The 16,978-nt window shown below is 43.4% G+C and overlaps 1 protein-coding gene across 1 annotated transcript in view; it reads right to left on the reverse strand.

Moving 5' to 3' along the window:
• The window catches only part of LOC126474438 (fatty acyl-CoA hydrolase precursor, medium chain-like), a 162,241-nt gene extending 146,259 nt beyond the window's left edge, over positions 1-15,982 (reverse strand). The window contains exon 1 of the mRNA XM_050101909.1: positions 15,770-15,982. Coding sequence (XP_049957866.1) covers positions 15,770-15,982 — 213 coding nt within the window. The remainder of the gene's footprint in view (positions 1-15,769) is intronic.
• Positions 15,983-16,978: the final 996 nt, after the last annotated feature.

Here is a 16,978-nt window from a genome sequence, read left to right on the forward strand (position 1 = left end):
CTCCTCCTCCTCCTCCTCCTCGGAACCAGCGCCATGTTTGAAATCTGCCAGTAAACAAAGCTCACTAGCGCTTCCGCCATCAACCTAAGATAATTGTTTGAAACTAAGCCAGCAGCACTCAACCTCTTCCTACACGTTTCTTGTAAACGGACTCACCCTGTACTAGGTCCATGGATGGAGGAACGAATTTACTTTATTTAGGAATGGAGTATACGTATCACAACTACATGTCCCACATCATACAGACCTGCAAAACACTCCTACATAACTCATTTATAATGTTGCTAATTGCAAACAGTTAAAAATAACTCATAGCACAGCCAACAGACATTCGAACCGCTCGTAAATAATGTACAACATTTACCTCCAAATAGTCAAACAACTGCTAATTTTCGGAAATAATTTCAGTGCATACGCTGATGGAAGGAGTAACGAGTGTACTTTATTTATTTGCGACATTTATTTTTGAAGCTTTTACTTCTCATAGGTTTCGATATACAAGGCTGACATAAGGCAGTTTCTGAACTCCAGTAGTGCACTACACTTGGAACACAACCACACCCATCAAGATATTCATTCCAATCCAGACCTGTAACTCCTCTACAGATAAACTTGTCCAGTTATTTGTCTACTCTCTCACATTCTGACCAGATTGCCGTTATTGCGCAAAAACAGCTCAGACTGCGCTGTGCTGCTTGGGCTAGTAAGGAAGGGCTGCACTGTATTTATTTGGAGCCCTTTTATTTAGTCGTGGAGTATATTTATCACAAAACACCCGTACTGATCCCACTGTGGTCATCTGACACAGGCCACAAACACGAACAACTCCTAATTTCACCACACAATAGCAAACAGCTCTTAAATAATGCAGTACACAATATCAGCAGACGAGCTCTGTACTCTTAAACTCTCCAAATGAAGCACCGCACAGTGCACTGACATGCTCGCAAAATAGTGCAACAGACGCGCCCAAACACCACCAGCTGCCAAACCGACCAAAAGTCTCTCCTCGGCCTCCCCCAAACATGACCTCAACACAGTCGCATTCGTACCTATCACCGGAGAAATTGATATCGCCTATGCGCCTTAGATTACGCTCCAAGGCAGGCCGTGGGCGCGTGTGGTCGGCGGGGAAGGGGATTCCAGAGTCACCAGCCAAGTTCAGCTTCCGAGCGCTCGTGACAGCCGACACATGTGAAAGCTACATTGTTCTTCTCATGTATACCGCCGGCGTCTCAGGTCTGGACCTGCCTTCACGTCTATTGTCAGAACAGCTCATAGTTCGTTGACACATTCGATTAACGTGGCCGGGATAAAAATTTACTACTCGCATGCAACCGTGATGGTGACGGAAAACCAATCACTCTGATCTGCGCTGCAGGCGCGTGTAATCATTGAGAACACTATTTTTTACGAACAACTTATTTAACCATACCGTGTAGCTCTCACGCCATCACAAAACACCAATCCCAGATGTGCCCTGGGCCATGTTGCACAGCCCGCAGACATGCACCCAATCATAATTTCAGTAAACACTATAGCAAACTGCTACTAAATAATACATCACACAGATGTGTAGATACGCTCAGTACTCGTAAACTATCGTAATAACGCATAGCAGAGCCTGCAGATCCGCTCGCAAAATAACTCAGCATACGTGTGCAGGTACCCCCACTCTGCACCGTGCCCACAGGATGGTGAAGTCACCCATCCGTCTGATTTCAGACCTCTCACAGCCCCTGCTCGGCTTCCGCAAGCGTGAGTTGGCGCGACCAACGCACTCGTCAGCGGTCAAAGCACACACATACATCCGTCCAGGACCGCGATCCCGAGCCGCGACCACCGAACGCGGGTGAAAGTCAACTTTATATCAACGTACCATAATTCCAAAGCACAGCCTCCGTACGCTAGACACATCATAGCAACACATGTCTTTACCTCCTATGGCCCTGTAGCACACTGCGCATTGCTCCTCACACGACATTACACGGCCCTTGAACTAAACGCAACTATAGATCCCTGCTCTCGCCTCGTCGCGTAACCAGCCATCTAAAAACCTTCTCAATATTATTCTTACTTTACAACATTTTTTTTAAAAAAGATCTAATTTACACCTCCCACCACGCCTAAGCCGACCGCGGTGGCCACGTGGTTCTAGGCGCTGCAGTCCGGAACCGCGCGACTGCTACGTCGCAGGCTCAAATCCTACCTCGGGCATGGATGTGTGTAATGTCCTTAGCTTAGTTAGGTTTAAGTAGTTCTAAGTTCTAGGGGACTGATGACCTCAGATGTTCAGTCCCATTGTGCTCAGATCCATTTGAACCATTTTTGAACCACACCTAACCTCACACCCGTCCCACCATCAACATACACAAACGTCCTCAACCCTATCTTGACACTCATATATCACCCCACAAACCATGCCCATCAATCAATTTACCATTCACATCCCCTCCTTTCGAATTACAAACGTAGGCTCTATCTAAACACCAATCAACACATCTTTCTCGCACTTTCAACAGTAAAATTAATTTTACACACACCCAGAAATACCAAACGCAATTAAAGAGTCAAACTTTTATACAGAGCATCAAGCACATACGACAATTTTCAAAGCCTGGTCCATATTTACCACCTCCATCTTCAATTAAATATTATTACCATTGCCGCAACATTCTGCCAGCGCTCGATTTGTACCTATTTTTCCGCTCTTAACTGTTGTCACTAGCGGTCGAATATCACTATTTATAGATTGCATAAATTTCCACATAAAAAAAATCTCGCCCCGCCGTTTAGAAACTCCTACATCCGAACACACAGCATCATTCAACTATCAATAACTCATCCATCAGGTCTGGGGGCAAGGTCATCCCTTTCTTTCTCTCTTTCTTTCAGCACCTGCATGACCATAATGTCTGAAATAAAGAGTCATTGGCTCTCAGCACTATGGGACTTAACATCTCAGATCACCAGTCCCCTAGAACTTAGAACTACTTAAACCTAACCAACCTAAGGATATGACACACACATCCATGCCCGAGGCAGGATTCCAACCTGCGACCGTAGTGGTCGCGCAGTTCCAGACTAAAGCGCCTAGAACCGCTCGGCTACCAATGGCCGGCTAAAGAGTCATTTTCCAGGTATTTACACAAGGCTATGTCCGTCGCGTGTATGGAGGGTGTGTGACGAAATCGGGGCGGCGGCGCAGCGATTGTACAGTTATTACGCGCGTGCTAGAGCAAGTCAACTGGCGGGCGTTCTAGTGCGGTCCAAACGTCCTGTTATATAGTCATGGCGGATTGCACTGTCGAGCAAACTTTGCCGCCAAAAGTGTAGCACTGCGTTCTCGCTCGCACAGGGACACGTGGTGGATGGTGAGCCGTCGGCATCGACAGGTTTGAACGTGGCGCCAAAAGTGTGGCAGCGAACGGTCGACCGTTGATTCAGCTCAGAGGCAGACAATTTTGACGGGAAACGTGCGGAGGCGACGAATACACGTGGTGAGCGGTCAAGGGGCCGCTGTGGCGTCAAACTCGACAAGTTCCAGCGTGTCCAGCGTAAACATGAGGTCCGTTTGAGCAGTTACCAGAATGCGCCAGACAACAGGCTGTACTGCGAATGCGCAGCTACGATGACGTAGGCAGCCCGTGCTTGGTGCTTGCTCTGCTCATACGCTTTTCGTCGTATTTTTGGTGGGGCATCACGTGACCATGTGTAGCCGTGCCGCCCGTGCGGCATGTTGTTGAGAGAATATACTGAATTGTACTTAGAGCAATTGTTTTATCATATCCCACACATATAAAGGATGCAAATAAGGAAGCAGTTCTTGGCTTTTGAGTCATTTCAAAATTAGACTCCACAGCTCGAAGTACCATAAAATTTTTGACAGATTTTTTCTTTTAATTCGTGCTCTGCAATTTTGTTATGTAGCATTTCCAACACGTTTACATCTGCACATCACTGCAAAAAGCTACTAGGATGGAATACAAATTACTTGCAACAAAAAAAGAGAGAGTTTCTTGTGTAGCTTACACCGGAATAAAGGACAATAAATTTCATAACTATTTCAAAATGTGAAAAAATTAACATGGTTGTCTATGAGGCAAAGAAACTGTACAACTGACAGTTTATATTCTACTCTAGGAATAAATATGAAGCCATGTGGGGAGTTAAAACGATAAAACATGGTATGCTGCCAGTCTATAATTTAGCATAGAATGGCATTCTATAAATTTAAGACGTAAACACAAATAAAGAAATAACTTCAGGCCCAGAGGAAGTACGAGACAAGTGCCTTGTGATCGAAAAACACTTTCACAGAAGGCAGATCTATAAAATTCTGCTACAGCTGTCATTATATTTGAAACAAAATATTTAGTTCAAAACCACTGACCAAATTTGCCTACTTAGCTTCAAGTCAATGATTACGTATGTTCGTATGTATATAGCATTAAGAGATCTTACAGTGTCATCAGAACAGGACATCAGAGACTACTCCAGCAGCATCGGAATTCCATAAACCATACTAAATGCTTCATTCCGCTCTAATTCCACATTTCTATGTCCAGATGGACTCTGAAGTTTCTGATATTCAGCTTTTCATGTGGTTCTCGTGATACAAATTTTCTTGGAGGTCCAGTATTGTATTCTCACATTTGGTTCTTTATTATGGTATAACGTCATTCATCCCAGAAAATGAAAATTTGCACTTTAAATTGAACGAGGTTGAAAGTAGCCAATAGCGCGGAATGAAACACTTCGTTTCGTTTCAAATAAAGTAACTGCCTCAGCGGAAAATAAAAATTAACTCAAGCAAATTTCTCTATAAAACAGACAGAAATAGCTTAATTAAGACATTAATGGTTGATTACTAATAACCTGGAAATAATATAAAATCAGAAAATTGAAACTACTAACTTATTTTGGTCTTTCATGGTTATGAGAATGTATATTAATTCACTTGATGGCTCCCGGCCACAGAAATCTGTTTTGTTTTCATTTGACGTGGGAGCTGTAAACGAAGACACGGCCACGGGTCACGTGAGGAAGGACCCCCCACTATAACTCAGCTTGCTCTACGCATGCGCGAATCTGGCAGCTTGGGCGCGCCAGGAAAATTTTTCCGGGTAGCTTCTGGCTACTTGCTGCTACTGCTCGTACACCAAAAAGCCACGCTCCAAGTAGCCAGAAGCGGGAGGAAGGCACTGCTCATACGCGAATTCAGCTCTGCGCATGCGCACGAGCCCGCTGGCAACTGCTCATACGAACCTATGTTTACGATGTGGGAGCGATCGCTGGGCTCGCCCCCCACCCCCCGCTAGTAGCCGGCCACCTCACGTGACAGGCGTAGGCAGTGTCTCCGCGCGCTGGCCAGGGGGTGGTGAGGATCGCGTGGTGACTGCACTGCGATATCAAAGATGTGTGTGCTGACTGTGTTGGAGAACAAGTGATGACCGTACTGCTTGAAATAAATTATTCAGTCCTTCCCCTCCTGCAAAATCAAAGGACGTGACTTACGTTACTATAAGAGCAGTTTATTATTTGACGCGATTATGATAGGCATTGGCGGCCGAAGACTTCCGGCATAAGAAGTCAGCCTCATTCTGCCAACGGCCTTGTCAAAGAGGGTGGAGGAGCGGATAGAGGTTCAGGGCACTGTCTTGTCCTAGGGGTGGGAAATTGCCCCTAAAGGCGGAAGAATCAGCAATTATCAACGACATGAGGATGCAGAAGGCAATGGAAACCACTGCATTAAAGACACGTAACGTGTATCCACAGGGCATGTGGCCTGTAATTGAAGAAGTGTCATGATGATCTCTCCATTGTCAAAAGATTCCGGAATAATCCCCCATTCGGATCTCCTGGAGGGGACTGCCAAGGGTGAGGTTACCATGAGAAAAAGATTGAATAATCAACGAAAGGATAACGTTCTACGAGTCGGGGCGTGGAATGTCACAAGCTTGAACGTGGTAGGGAAACTAGAAAATCTGAAAAGGGAAATGCAAAGGCTCAATCTAGATATAGTAGGGGTCAGTGAAGTGAAGTGGCAGGAAGACAAGGATTTCTGGTCAGATGAGTATCGGGTAATATCAACAGCAGCAGAAAATGGTATAACAGGTGCAGGATTCGTTATGAATAGGAAGGTAGGGCAGAGGGTGCGTTACTGTGAACAGTTCAGTGACCCAGTTGTTCTAATCAGAATCGACAGCAGACCAACACCGACAACGATAGTTCAGGTACACATGCCGACGTCGAAAGCTGAAGATGAACAGATAGAGAAAGTGTCTGAGGATATTGAAAGGGCAATGCAGTATGTAAAGGGGGACGAAAATCTAATAGTCATGGGCGACTGGAATGCAGTTGTAGGGGAAGGAGTAGAAGAAAAGGTTACAGGAGAATATGGGCTTGGGACAAGGAATGAAAGAGGAGAAAGACTAATTGAGTTCTGTAACAAGTTTCAGCTAGTAATAGCGAATACCCTGTTCAAGAATCACAAGAGGAGGAGGTATACTTGGAAAAGGCCGGGAGATACGGGAAGATTTCAATTAGATTACATCATGGTCAGACAGAGATTCCGAAATCAGCTACTGGATTGTAAGGCGTACCCAGGAGCAGATATAGACTCAGATCACAATATAGTAGTGATGAAGAGTAGGCTGAAGTTCAAGACATTAGTCAGGAAGAATCAATACGCAAAGAAGTGGGATACGGAAGTACTAAGGAATGGCGAGATACGTTTGAAGTTCTCTAACGCTATAGATACAGCAGTAAGGAATAGCGCAGTAGGCAGTACAGTTGAAGAGGAATGGACATCTCTAAAAAGGGCTATCACAGAAGTTGGGAAGGAAAACATAGGTACAAAGAAGATAGCTGCAAAGAAACCATGGGTAACAGAAGAAATACTTCAGTTGATTGATGAAAGGAGGAAGTACAAACATGTTCTGGGAAAATCAGGAATACAGAAATACAAGTCGCTGAGGAATGAAATAAATAGGAAGTGCACGGAAGCTAAGACGAAATGGCTGCAGGAAAAATATGAAGACATCGAAAAAGATATGATTGTCGGAAGGACAGACTCAGCATACAGGAAAGTCAAAACAACCTTTGGTGACATTAAAAGCAACGGTGGTAACATTAAGAGTGCACCGGGAATTCCACTGTTAAATGTAGAGGAGAGAGCAGATAGGTGGAAAGAATACATTGAAAGCCTCTATGAGGGTGAAGATTTATCTGATGTGAGAAGCAGGAGTCGATTTAGAAGAGATAGGGGATACAGTATTAGAATCGGAATTTAAAAGAGCTTTGGAGGACTTACGGTCAAATAAAGCAGAAGGGATAGATTACATTCCATCAGAATTTCTAAAATCATTGGGGGAAGTGGCAACAAAACGACTATTCACATTGGTGTGTAGAATATATAAGTCTGGCGACATACCATCTGACTCTCGGAAAAGCATCATCCACACAATTCCGAAGACGGCAAGAGCTGACAAGTGCGAGAATTATCGCACAATCAGCTTAACAGCTCATGCATCGAAGCTGCTTACAAGAATAATATACAGAAGAATGGAAAAGAAAATTGAGAATGCGCTAGGTGACGATCAGTTTGGCTTTAGGAAAAGTAAAGGGACGAGAGAGGCAATTCTGACATTACGGCTAATAATGGAAGCACGTTTAAAGAAAAATCAAGACAGTTTCATAGGATTTGTCGACCTGGAAAAAGCGTTCGACAATATAAAATGGTGCAAGCTGTTCGAGATTCTGAAAAAAGTAGGGGTGAGCTATAGGGAGAGATGGGTCATATACAATATGTACAACAACCAAGAGGGAATAATAAGAATGGACGATCAAGAACGAAGTGCTCGTATTAAGAAGGGTGTAAGACAAGGCTGTAGCCTTTCCCCCTACTCTTCACTCTGTACATCGAGGAAGCAATGATGGAAATAAAAGAAGGGTTCAGGAGTGGAATTAAAATACAAGGTGAAAGGATATCAATGATACGATTTGCTGCTGACATTGCTATCCTGAGTGAAAGTGAAGAAGAATTAAATGATTTGCTGAACGGAATGAACAGTCTAATGAGTACACAGTATGGTTTGAGAGTAAATTGGAGAAAGACGAAGGTAATGAGAAGTAGTAGAAACGAGAACAGCGAGAAACTTAACATCAGGATTGATGGTCACGAAGTCAATGAAGTTAAGGAATTCTGCTACCTGGGCAGTAAAATAACCAATGAGGGACGGAGCAAGGAGGACATCAAAAGCAGACTCGCTATGGCAAATAAGGCATTTTTGGCCAAGAGAAGTCTACTAATATCAAATGCCGGCCTTAATTTGAGGAAGAAATTTCTGAGGATGTACGTCTGAAGTACAGCATTGTATGGTAGTGAAACATGGACTGTGGGAAAACCGGAACAGAAGAGAATCGAAACATTTGAGATGTGGTGCTATAGACGAATGTTGAAAATTAGGTGGACTGATAAGGTAAGGAATGAGGAGGTTCTACGCAGAATCGGAGAGGAAAGGAATATGTGGAAAACACTGATAAGGAGAAGGGACAGGATGATAGGACATCTGTTAAAACATCAGAGAATGATTTCCATGGTACTAGAGGGAGCTGTAGAGGACAAAAACTGTAGAGAAAGAGAGAGATTGGAATACGTCAAGCAAATAATGGAGGACGTAGGTTGCAAGTGCTACTCTGAGACGAAGAGGTTAGCACAGGAAAGGAATTTGTGGCGGGCCGCATCAAACCAGTCTGTAGACTAATGACAAAAAAAAAAAAAGGATAGGCTACCAGTGAAAAAAGATAAGTGAGGGAGAAAGTTCGTGATCAATTATGGTGTTGGGATTTGAACTTGTGATAGATCTTTGTTATGGATGTAAGGAAAATGGCTTTCTCACCGAGAAAATCGGACACCTTGAATAAAATAATAAATGATAATAATAAACAGAAGTACAGTTTTCGAGACAATATCGTGTTGGAATTTAAATTTGGCGCAATTTTCTAGTGGAGGTAGGCCTATAATAATAAATGATAATGAGTGATAATAAATGACGATAAATGACGATAAATGTTAGTAAATAATTATGAATAATAATAAACAATAGTAAGGTTTTGCAGCCATTATCGTGTTGGAATTTGAATTTGGAGGGAATTTTCTAGTGGAGGCAGGTCAATAATAATAAATGATAATAAATAATAATAAATAATAATAAATGATGATGAATAATAATAAATAATAATGAATGTTAATAAATGATAATCCATAATAATAAAAAGACAAGTACGGTGTTCACATGCATTATCCTGTTGAAATTCAAACGTCCCGCCATTTTTTCTTCTGGAGGCTTAGGTTAGTGGATGTAGCACAATTGGACTATTTTCCCGCCAAAAGCCGCCATCTTGGTTGACGTGATGCAATGTTGCCACGTCTACCTGCTGCCATCTTGGATGACGTCATCGACGCCATCTTGAATAAATTTGGCAACAATGGAGAGTGGGGTGACACGAAGGTTGCCCTACTACTCATGGTGTTCCCGTTTTCAAGTAAGGATCGTCGAACGCAGGCAGAAAACTATAGACCTATATCTCATGCTTAGGTCAGGTGCAGAATTTTGGAACATGTTTTGTACTTTCTGGAGAGCTATGTTACTCCACGAGACCGAGAAAGCAGAAGTTATGGGCTCTCACGTAGACACTTGAGATTCTTGATTTCCGGAAACCATTCGATACAGTTCCGCACTGCCGCCTAATGAACGAAGTATGAGCGTGTGATTGGACTGAAGAGTTTCTAGTAAAGAGAACACTGTATTTCATTCACAACGGCGAGAAGTCTTCAGACGTAAAAGTAACTTCGGGCATACTCCAAGAGAGTGTTGTAGGATCATTACTTTTCGTGCTATATATACATGATGTATTAGATAACGTTGAAAGTTCAACGACATTATTAGCGGATAATGCTGTTGTAGACAAAGAAGTCGCGACACTGGAGCATTGTAGCGAAAAGCAAGAGGGCCTACTGAGAATTGACGCCTGATGCATGGAGTGGCTACTGATCCTCAATATAAGCAAATGCAGCGTCTTGTGTATGCATAGACTGAAAGACTTGTTACTGTATGACTATACTACTGCACATCACTGGAAGTAGTTATTTTCATAAATTATCTAGGAGTATGCGTACAGAGCGATTTGAAGTGGAACGACAACGTAAAATTAATCACAGGCATGGCTAATGACAGCCAGATTCAGTGGAAGAATGCTTAGCAGTTTTAGTCCATCAACAAAGGAGGGCCGGCCGCTGTGGCCGAGCGGTTCTAGGCGCTTTAGTCCGGAACCGCGCTGCTGCTACGATCGCAGGTTCGAGTCCTGCCTTGGGCATGGATGTGTGTGATGTCCTTAGGTTAGTTAGGTTTAAGTAGTTCTAAGTCCAGGGGACTGATGACCTCAGTGCTTAGAGACATTTGAACCATTTGGACAAAGGAGAAAGCTTAGAAAACCCACTTTCGACCAATACTTAAATATTGCTGGTTAGTATGGGACTCGTACCAGATAGGACTGACAGAGGAAATAGAGAAGAGCCAAATAAGAGGAGGGCGTTTCGTTACTAGTTCATCTAAAATTCTCGAAATCGTCACGGAGATGATCAACTCCAGCTGCACAAGCTGCAAAGGAGGCTATCTGCATCACGGTGTTGTTTACTGTCAAAGTTCCAAGAGCGTATGTTCCGATAAAAGTCAACCAATAAGTGGCTTCCTTCTAAGTATATCCAGCGAAAAGACCAAGCAGATAAAATTAGAGACTCTCGAACTCACATGGAGACTTACAGGCTCGTTCTTCCCGCCATGCAAACATGACTGGATTTTGGAATATGGTTGTTGATATACAAGTAGACATAGATCTCAAAGGGACTTAGTCCATGGCTATTTACATAATATATACAGTACAAACGTTCCAAACATCACAAAAAGCGCGGCTTGTGAAGAGGTTTGGTAGTGTACCATAGTGCCGCTAAAGAGAATGATTAACGGAGTATGCATCCTCAGAGCGCAGTAGCAACGTAAGCGTCGCAACAGGAACATATGAACAATACTTCATGTTGTCACCACAACTGCGGCACCTACTACAGAAAAAAATAACTAACATGAACTGCGACCAACCTATTACGCTGTCCTGTGACAACAATATTACTTCACTGTCTCTATACGACTATTCAGAATATCATAAAAAATTAAAGAAATATTCTATTTATCTACGTAGATTCTCGTCAATAGAGCCTCACTCTGACGTGTTTTGGCTCTCTCTTTCGTGTAAGCCGACCACACCGAGAAATTAATAAAATTATCAAAATTCTGCAATGGAATTGTCTTGTCTTGTAGACAGTCGAGATACAATAGAGAAGTGCGCCGTATTACTCGTCGAAGCGGTAGCTAGACCAGGCCGCAGGGAGAAGTAATTTGGTCTCGGGTCCGGGTATAGCCACGTATTTGGTTAAAGTAGGGCGTGTTGTTACTTTGTGAGAAGCTGAGACTGCTTGCTGTGACGTCATTAAATTTACTGACAATGAAAAAAAAATTACTAAATTAAAACGCAAAAAATGACGGGAAGCTAAAGAGAATAGTTAAAGTCTAGTTAGTCGATGGTGTGTAATTTATAGGTGACAGGAACTGTCCTGAGCAGAGGTGGATTCAGGTATCTAGAATGAACATGCACCCAAGTACCCCGGTGATGACTTGGATAAATATGTTAGCAGCTAGCAATTTCAGCGAAATTATGATCGATACAAGGGAATACGAAATTAGTGAAAATCTTCACAGTTTTTGTTAGCGAATAAATGTACAGAGTAATTATTCTAAGAGATTTAGTTTTAAAGTTGTCATAATAAGCGGTTCGTAATATATGCGATCGAAATGACATAATTTCAAACTCCGCATACTACATTACATTTTTATATAAAATGAAAGCATCACAATTAAAGTGACTAGCGTTTTATTCAGACGAAAACCGGTTGTTACACGTTATACCATGAATAAGCTTATCAACGTGTGCTAGTCAATCTTTACTTCTATTAAGCAGGGCTTTGACGTATATTTCAGCAAAATTTCGTTAATTTAAAAGTCGAAACACCAAGCCATAAATGCAGCAATCGGCCGTCTGTTACGATCTAAAAGAACGTAATATTCGCTGTTCAAAGAATAACTGTTTCTCTGATCTGTCATCCTGACATGTGTCGTTGTTGTTGACTTTGTAGCTTTCCTGTAAGTCGATTCTGGAGTACCGAAATATCTTAAAAGCATTGAAGGGCTAGTGGGAAACCCCATTAGCCACATAAGAAAACCAAAGTTCTCGAACAAAGACAAATATATCTCGACCTTAACACATGTATACAGACTATGCTGCAGTTACCTAAGTTGGTGTTTATTCGGAGGAATACCTCGAGACTGTGGGTCGCTGTTGTGAATTTTATTAACCGCGAAATTGGATCCGCGGTTTAATCACCTTCCGTGAGTCTAAACATAACCTTATGATTTTTCATTTCTTTCACTCTTAATGATTATTCTTTAATATAGCTTTACGTTTAATTTTTTCTTGTCGTTCCTTAAAATCGCCTAGACCGAATATCAGGTTAAAAGTAAATTGAAATGAAGCCATATTTTTCACTTACCTATTATTTCAAATATACTGTTTGTAATTGTAGTAGTCAAGTGTGTTGTAATAAATTCGCTTCTGTCTATTCCTTGCTTAGTTAGTAACCCAACTTCTGCCTTTGTGTGTCTTAATGTTGAAAGATTAAAGTTATGGATTAAAGAGAGCAGACTATAGCGCATACACTGAGGTAACAAATTTCATGGGATAGAGATATGCACATATACAGATGGCGGTAGTATCGCATACACAATGTGTAAAAAGGTGGTGCATTGGCGGAGCTGTCGTTTGTACTCAGGCGATTCATGTGAAATGTTTTTCCATGATTATGAGCACACGTTGGGAATTAATAGATTTAGAACGCGGAATGGTTGTTGGAGCTAGAAGCATGGAACATCACTCCACTCCGAAAGTCGTTAGGGAATTCAGTATCCTGAGATCTACAGTGTTCAGAGTATGCAGAGATATCAAATTTCACAGACAATGCAGTTTCCGGATACCTTCATTTGAGGACCTAGAGCAGAGGCGTTTGAGTAGTCAGTGGTAATAGACGAGCAACAATATGTGAAGTATTAATAGAAGTCACTGTGGGATTACGACGATGGTTTCAGTTTGTACAGCGCGGCAAAATTTGGCGTTAATGGGCCATGAGAGCAGACGACCGACACGAGTGCCTTTGCTGATAGCACGACATCGCTTGCAGCACCTCTCCTGGGCTCGAGATCATATCGGTTGGACCCTAGAAGGCTGGGAAACTTGGCCTGGCTAGATGAGTCCCGATTTCAGTCGGTAAGAGCTGATGGTAGGGTTCGAGTGTGGCGCAGACCTCGTGAAGTCGTGGACCCAAGTTGTCAGCACGGCTATGGGCAAACTGTTGGTGGCTCTATAATGGTGAGGACTGTGTATAGATGAACCGTTCATTGACTGGAAATTGTTATGTTCGGCTACTAGGAGATCAGTTACATCCACTGATGAAGCCGACCGCTATGGTCGCTATGGTCGAGTCCGGAAACGCGCGACGGCTACGGTCGCAGCTTAGAATCCTGCCTTGGGCGTGGATGTGTGTGATGTCCTTAGGTTAGTTAGGTTTAAGTAGTTCTAAGTCTAGGGGACTGATGGCCTCAGATGTTAAGTCCCATAGTGCTCAGAGCCATTTGAGCCATCGATTCTTGTTTACAAACAGCGATCGAATTTTTATAGATGAAGATGCCTCGTGTCACCGCGCTACAACTGTTCGATTGGTTTGAAGAATATTCTGGACAATATGAACGAATGATTTGGCCACCCAGATCGCCCGACATGAATCCCATCGAGCATTTATGGGACATAAGCAAGAGGTCAGCTTGTGAACAAAAACCATCACCGGCAACTCTTTCGCAGTTATGGACAGCTACAGAGTCAGCTTGGCTCAGTATTTCTGCCGGAGCCCTCCAACGACTTGTTGAATGCTTGCCACGTCAAGTTGCTGCATTACTCTTTGCAAAAGGAGGTCCAACACGATATTAACAGGTATCCAGTGACTTTTGTCACATCAGTGTATATAACACACACGAAATCGTTCCATTATTAGAAAATATCGCAGTATTTTCTGTATACGGTACCTTTGGTTCCCTTTATCACGGTGTGAATTTTCTACTTGTTCAGGATTATACTTTCCGGTATACCCAAAGATTGCGATATTAGCCAACTGGATCAACCTTAAGTTATTACAATCAGTATGGGTCACACCGGTTCTGACACCGTTGTTAAGTATTATTTCTTTTATATTCACGATTACAAGTGACAGTACGCTGAAGCGCCAAAGTAATTGGTAAAGACATCTCCGAGGTAGCCATGATGAGGGGATTTTCCCGTACGACCATTTCATCATGAGTGTACCGTGAATCTGGTAAAACATAAAATCTCCGAAATTGCTGTGGCCAGAGCAACGACGACTGAGGAGAATCGTTCAACGTGACGGAAGTTCAACCCTTCCTCAAGTTGCTGCAGATTTCAATGCTGGGCCATCAAAAAGTGTCAACGTGCAAACCATTCAACGAAACATCGTCGATATGACCTTTCGAAGCCTAAGACCCACTCATGTACCCTTGATGACTGCATGACACAAAGCTTTACGCCTCGCCTGGACCGAGATTGGACTCTTGATGACTGGAAACATGTTGCCTGGTCGAACAAGTCTCGTTTCGAATTGTATCGAGCGGATGGACGTGCACGGATATGGAAACAACCTCATGAACCGATGGACCCTGTCTGTCAGCAGGGGACTGTTCAAGCTGGTGGAGACTCTGTAATGGTCTGGAACGTGTGAAGTTGAAGTGACATAGGACTCTTGGTACGTCTAGATACGACTCTGACAGGTGACACGTACGTAAGCATCCCGTCTGATCACACGCATTGCGCATTCCGAAGGACTTGGCAAATTCAGCAGGTCAATTCAACACCCCACACGTCCAGAATTGCTACAGAGAGGCTCCAGGAACACTCCTCTGAGTTTGAACATTTCCACTGGCCACCACTCCCCAGACACGAACATTATTGAGCATGTCTGGGATGTCTTGCAATGTGCTGTTCAGAAGAGATCTCCATCCCATCGTGCTCTGACGGATTTATGGACAGCCCTGCAGGGTTAATGGTGTCAATCCCTTCCAGCACTGCTTCAGACTTTAGTCGAGTCCATGCTACGTCGTGTTGCGGCACTTCTGCATGCTCGCGGGGGCCTACACGATATTACGCATGTGTACCAGTTTCTCTGGCCCCTTCAGTGTATGTATGTGGCAATAAATGCCCTGTACACTTACTACAATTACATCTACCGAACGAACCACAGCAAAATACTTTATTTACATTCATTTGGATCTTATTCCAACAAAACAAACATGCATAGCCCAGCAGTACCCATGCGACAGCACTCCACTTGATCGAATATCACTAGAGCGTAAACACGGCATTGGTTCCACCCTCAGCAGCTCTTTAGTTCACTTTGCCGTGCAATAAGTGTTCTTCTTTTAAGTAGGAGACTGTTCTAGATAACGTAAACTTAGAAGCAGAAAAACTTTAAAAAGTGAAAAATTGTATCATCTTCCTTGGCAGGTTCAGCACTGTGTCGTACCGGTAGGAGACTCACCTTAAACCGCAATGGCCCAACGGGCGGCTTTGCGAAGGGGATGTTGTAGAAGGCCAGCGTGTGGCGCCCACTGCTGGACAGCTGGGCGGTCCCCCTGACGGCGCCCTGGCGAGTCCGCACCACGGGCGCTCCGCCGCCCACGCACGACTCCAGCAGCAGCAGCAGCAGCAGCGCTGTCACAGCGGTCGAAGAAGCGCGCCACACCGCAGCCATTATCGCTCTGTTCCGCGACCGGTCGCGCCCGCTCTTATCAGGCCGTGTTCGCACTGCTGAGTTACACACTCTTATCGCCCAGTCCGATTCCTCGTATCTTCAGATTACATAGCCTGTGATACGGGTGCATAATTATATTCGGACTGGCGTAATTTTGTTGAACTTTTTCGCTGCCATTACGAAAAGATAAATAGACAGGGAGGATTGCACAGGATATACAGGGTGGTCCACTGATCCTGACCGGGCCAAATATCTCACGAAATAAGCGTCAAACGAAAAAACTAAAAACAATGAAACTTGTCTAGCTTGTAGGAGGAAACCAGATGGCGCTATAGTTGGCCCACTAGATGGCGCTGCCATATGTCAAACGGATATCGCCGGCAGGGGTGGCCGAGCGGTTCTAGGCGCTACGGTCTGGGACCGCGCTACCGCTACAGTCACAGGTTCGAATCCTGCCTCGGGCATGGATGTGTGTGCTGTCCTTAGGTTAGTTAGGTTTAACTAGTTCTAAGTTCTAGGGGGACTGATGACCTCGGAAGTTAAGTCCCATAGTGCTCAGAGCCATTTTAACCAAACGGATATCAACTGCGTTTTTTAAAATACGAACCCCCATTTTCTATCATATATTCGTGTAGTACGTAAAGAAATATGTGTTTTTGTTGGACCACTTTTTTCGCTTTGTGATAGATGGCGCTGTAATAGTCACAAACATATGGCTCACAATTTTAGACGAACAGTTGATAACAGGTAGGTTTTTTAAAATAAAATACAGAACGTAGGTACGTTTGAAAATTTTATTTCGGTTGTTCCAATGTGATACATGTACCTTTGTGAACTTATCATTTCTGAGAACGCATGCTGTTACAGCGTGATTATCTGTAAATACCACATTGATGCAATAAATGCTCAAAATGATGTCCGTCAACCTCAATGCATTTGGCAATATGTGTAACGACATTCCTCTCAACAGCGAGTAGTTCGCCTTCCGTAATGTTC

Source organism: Schistocerca serialis, chromosome 4 (genome assembly GCF_023864345.2).
Source record: "Schistocerca serialis cubense isolate TAMUIC-IGC-003099 chromosome 4, iqSchSeri2.2, whole genome shotgun sequence".
NCBI classification, from domain to species: Eukaryota; Metazoa; Arthropoda; class Insecta; order Orthoptera; family Acrididae; genus Schistocerca; species Schistocerca serialis.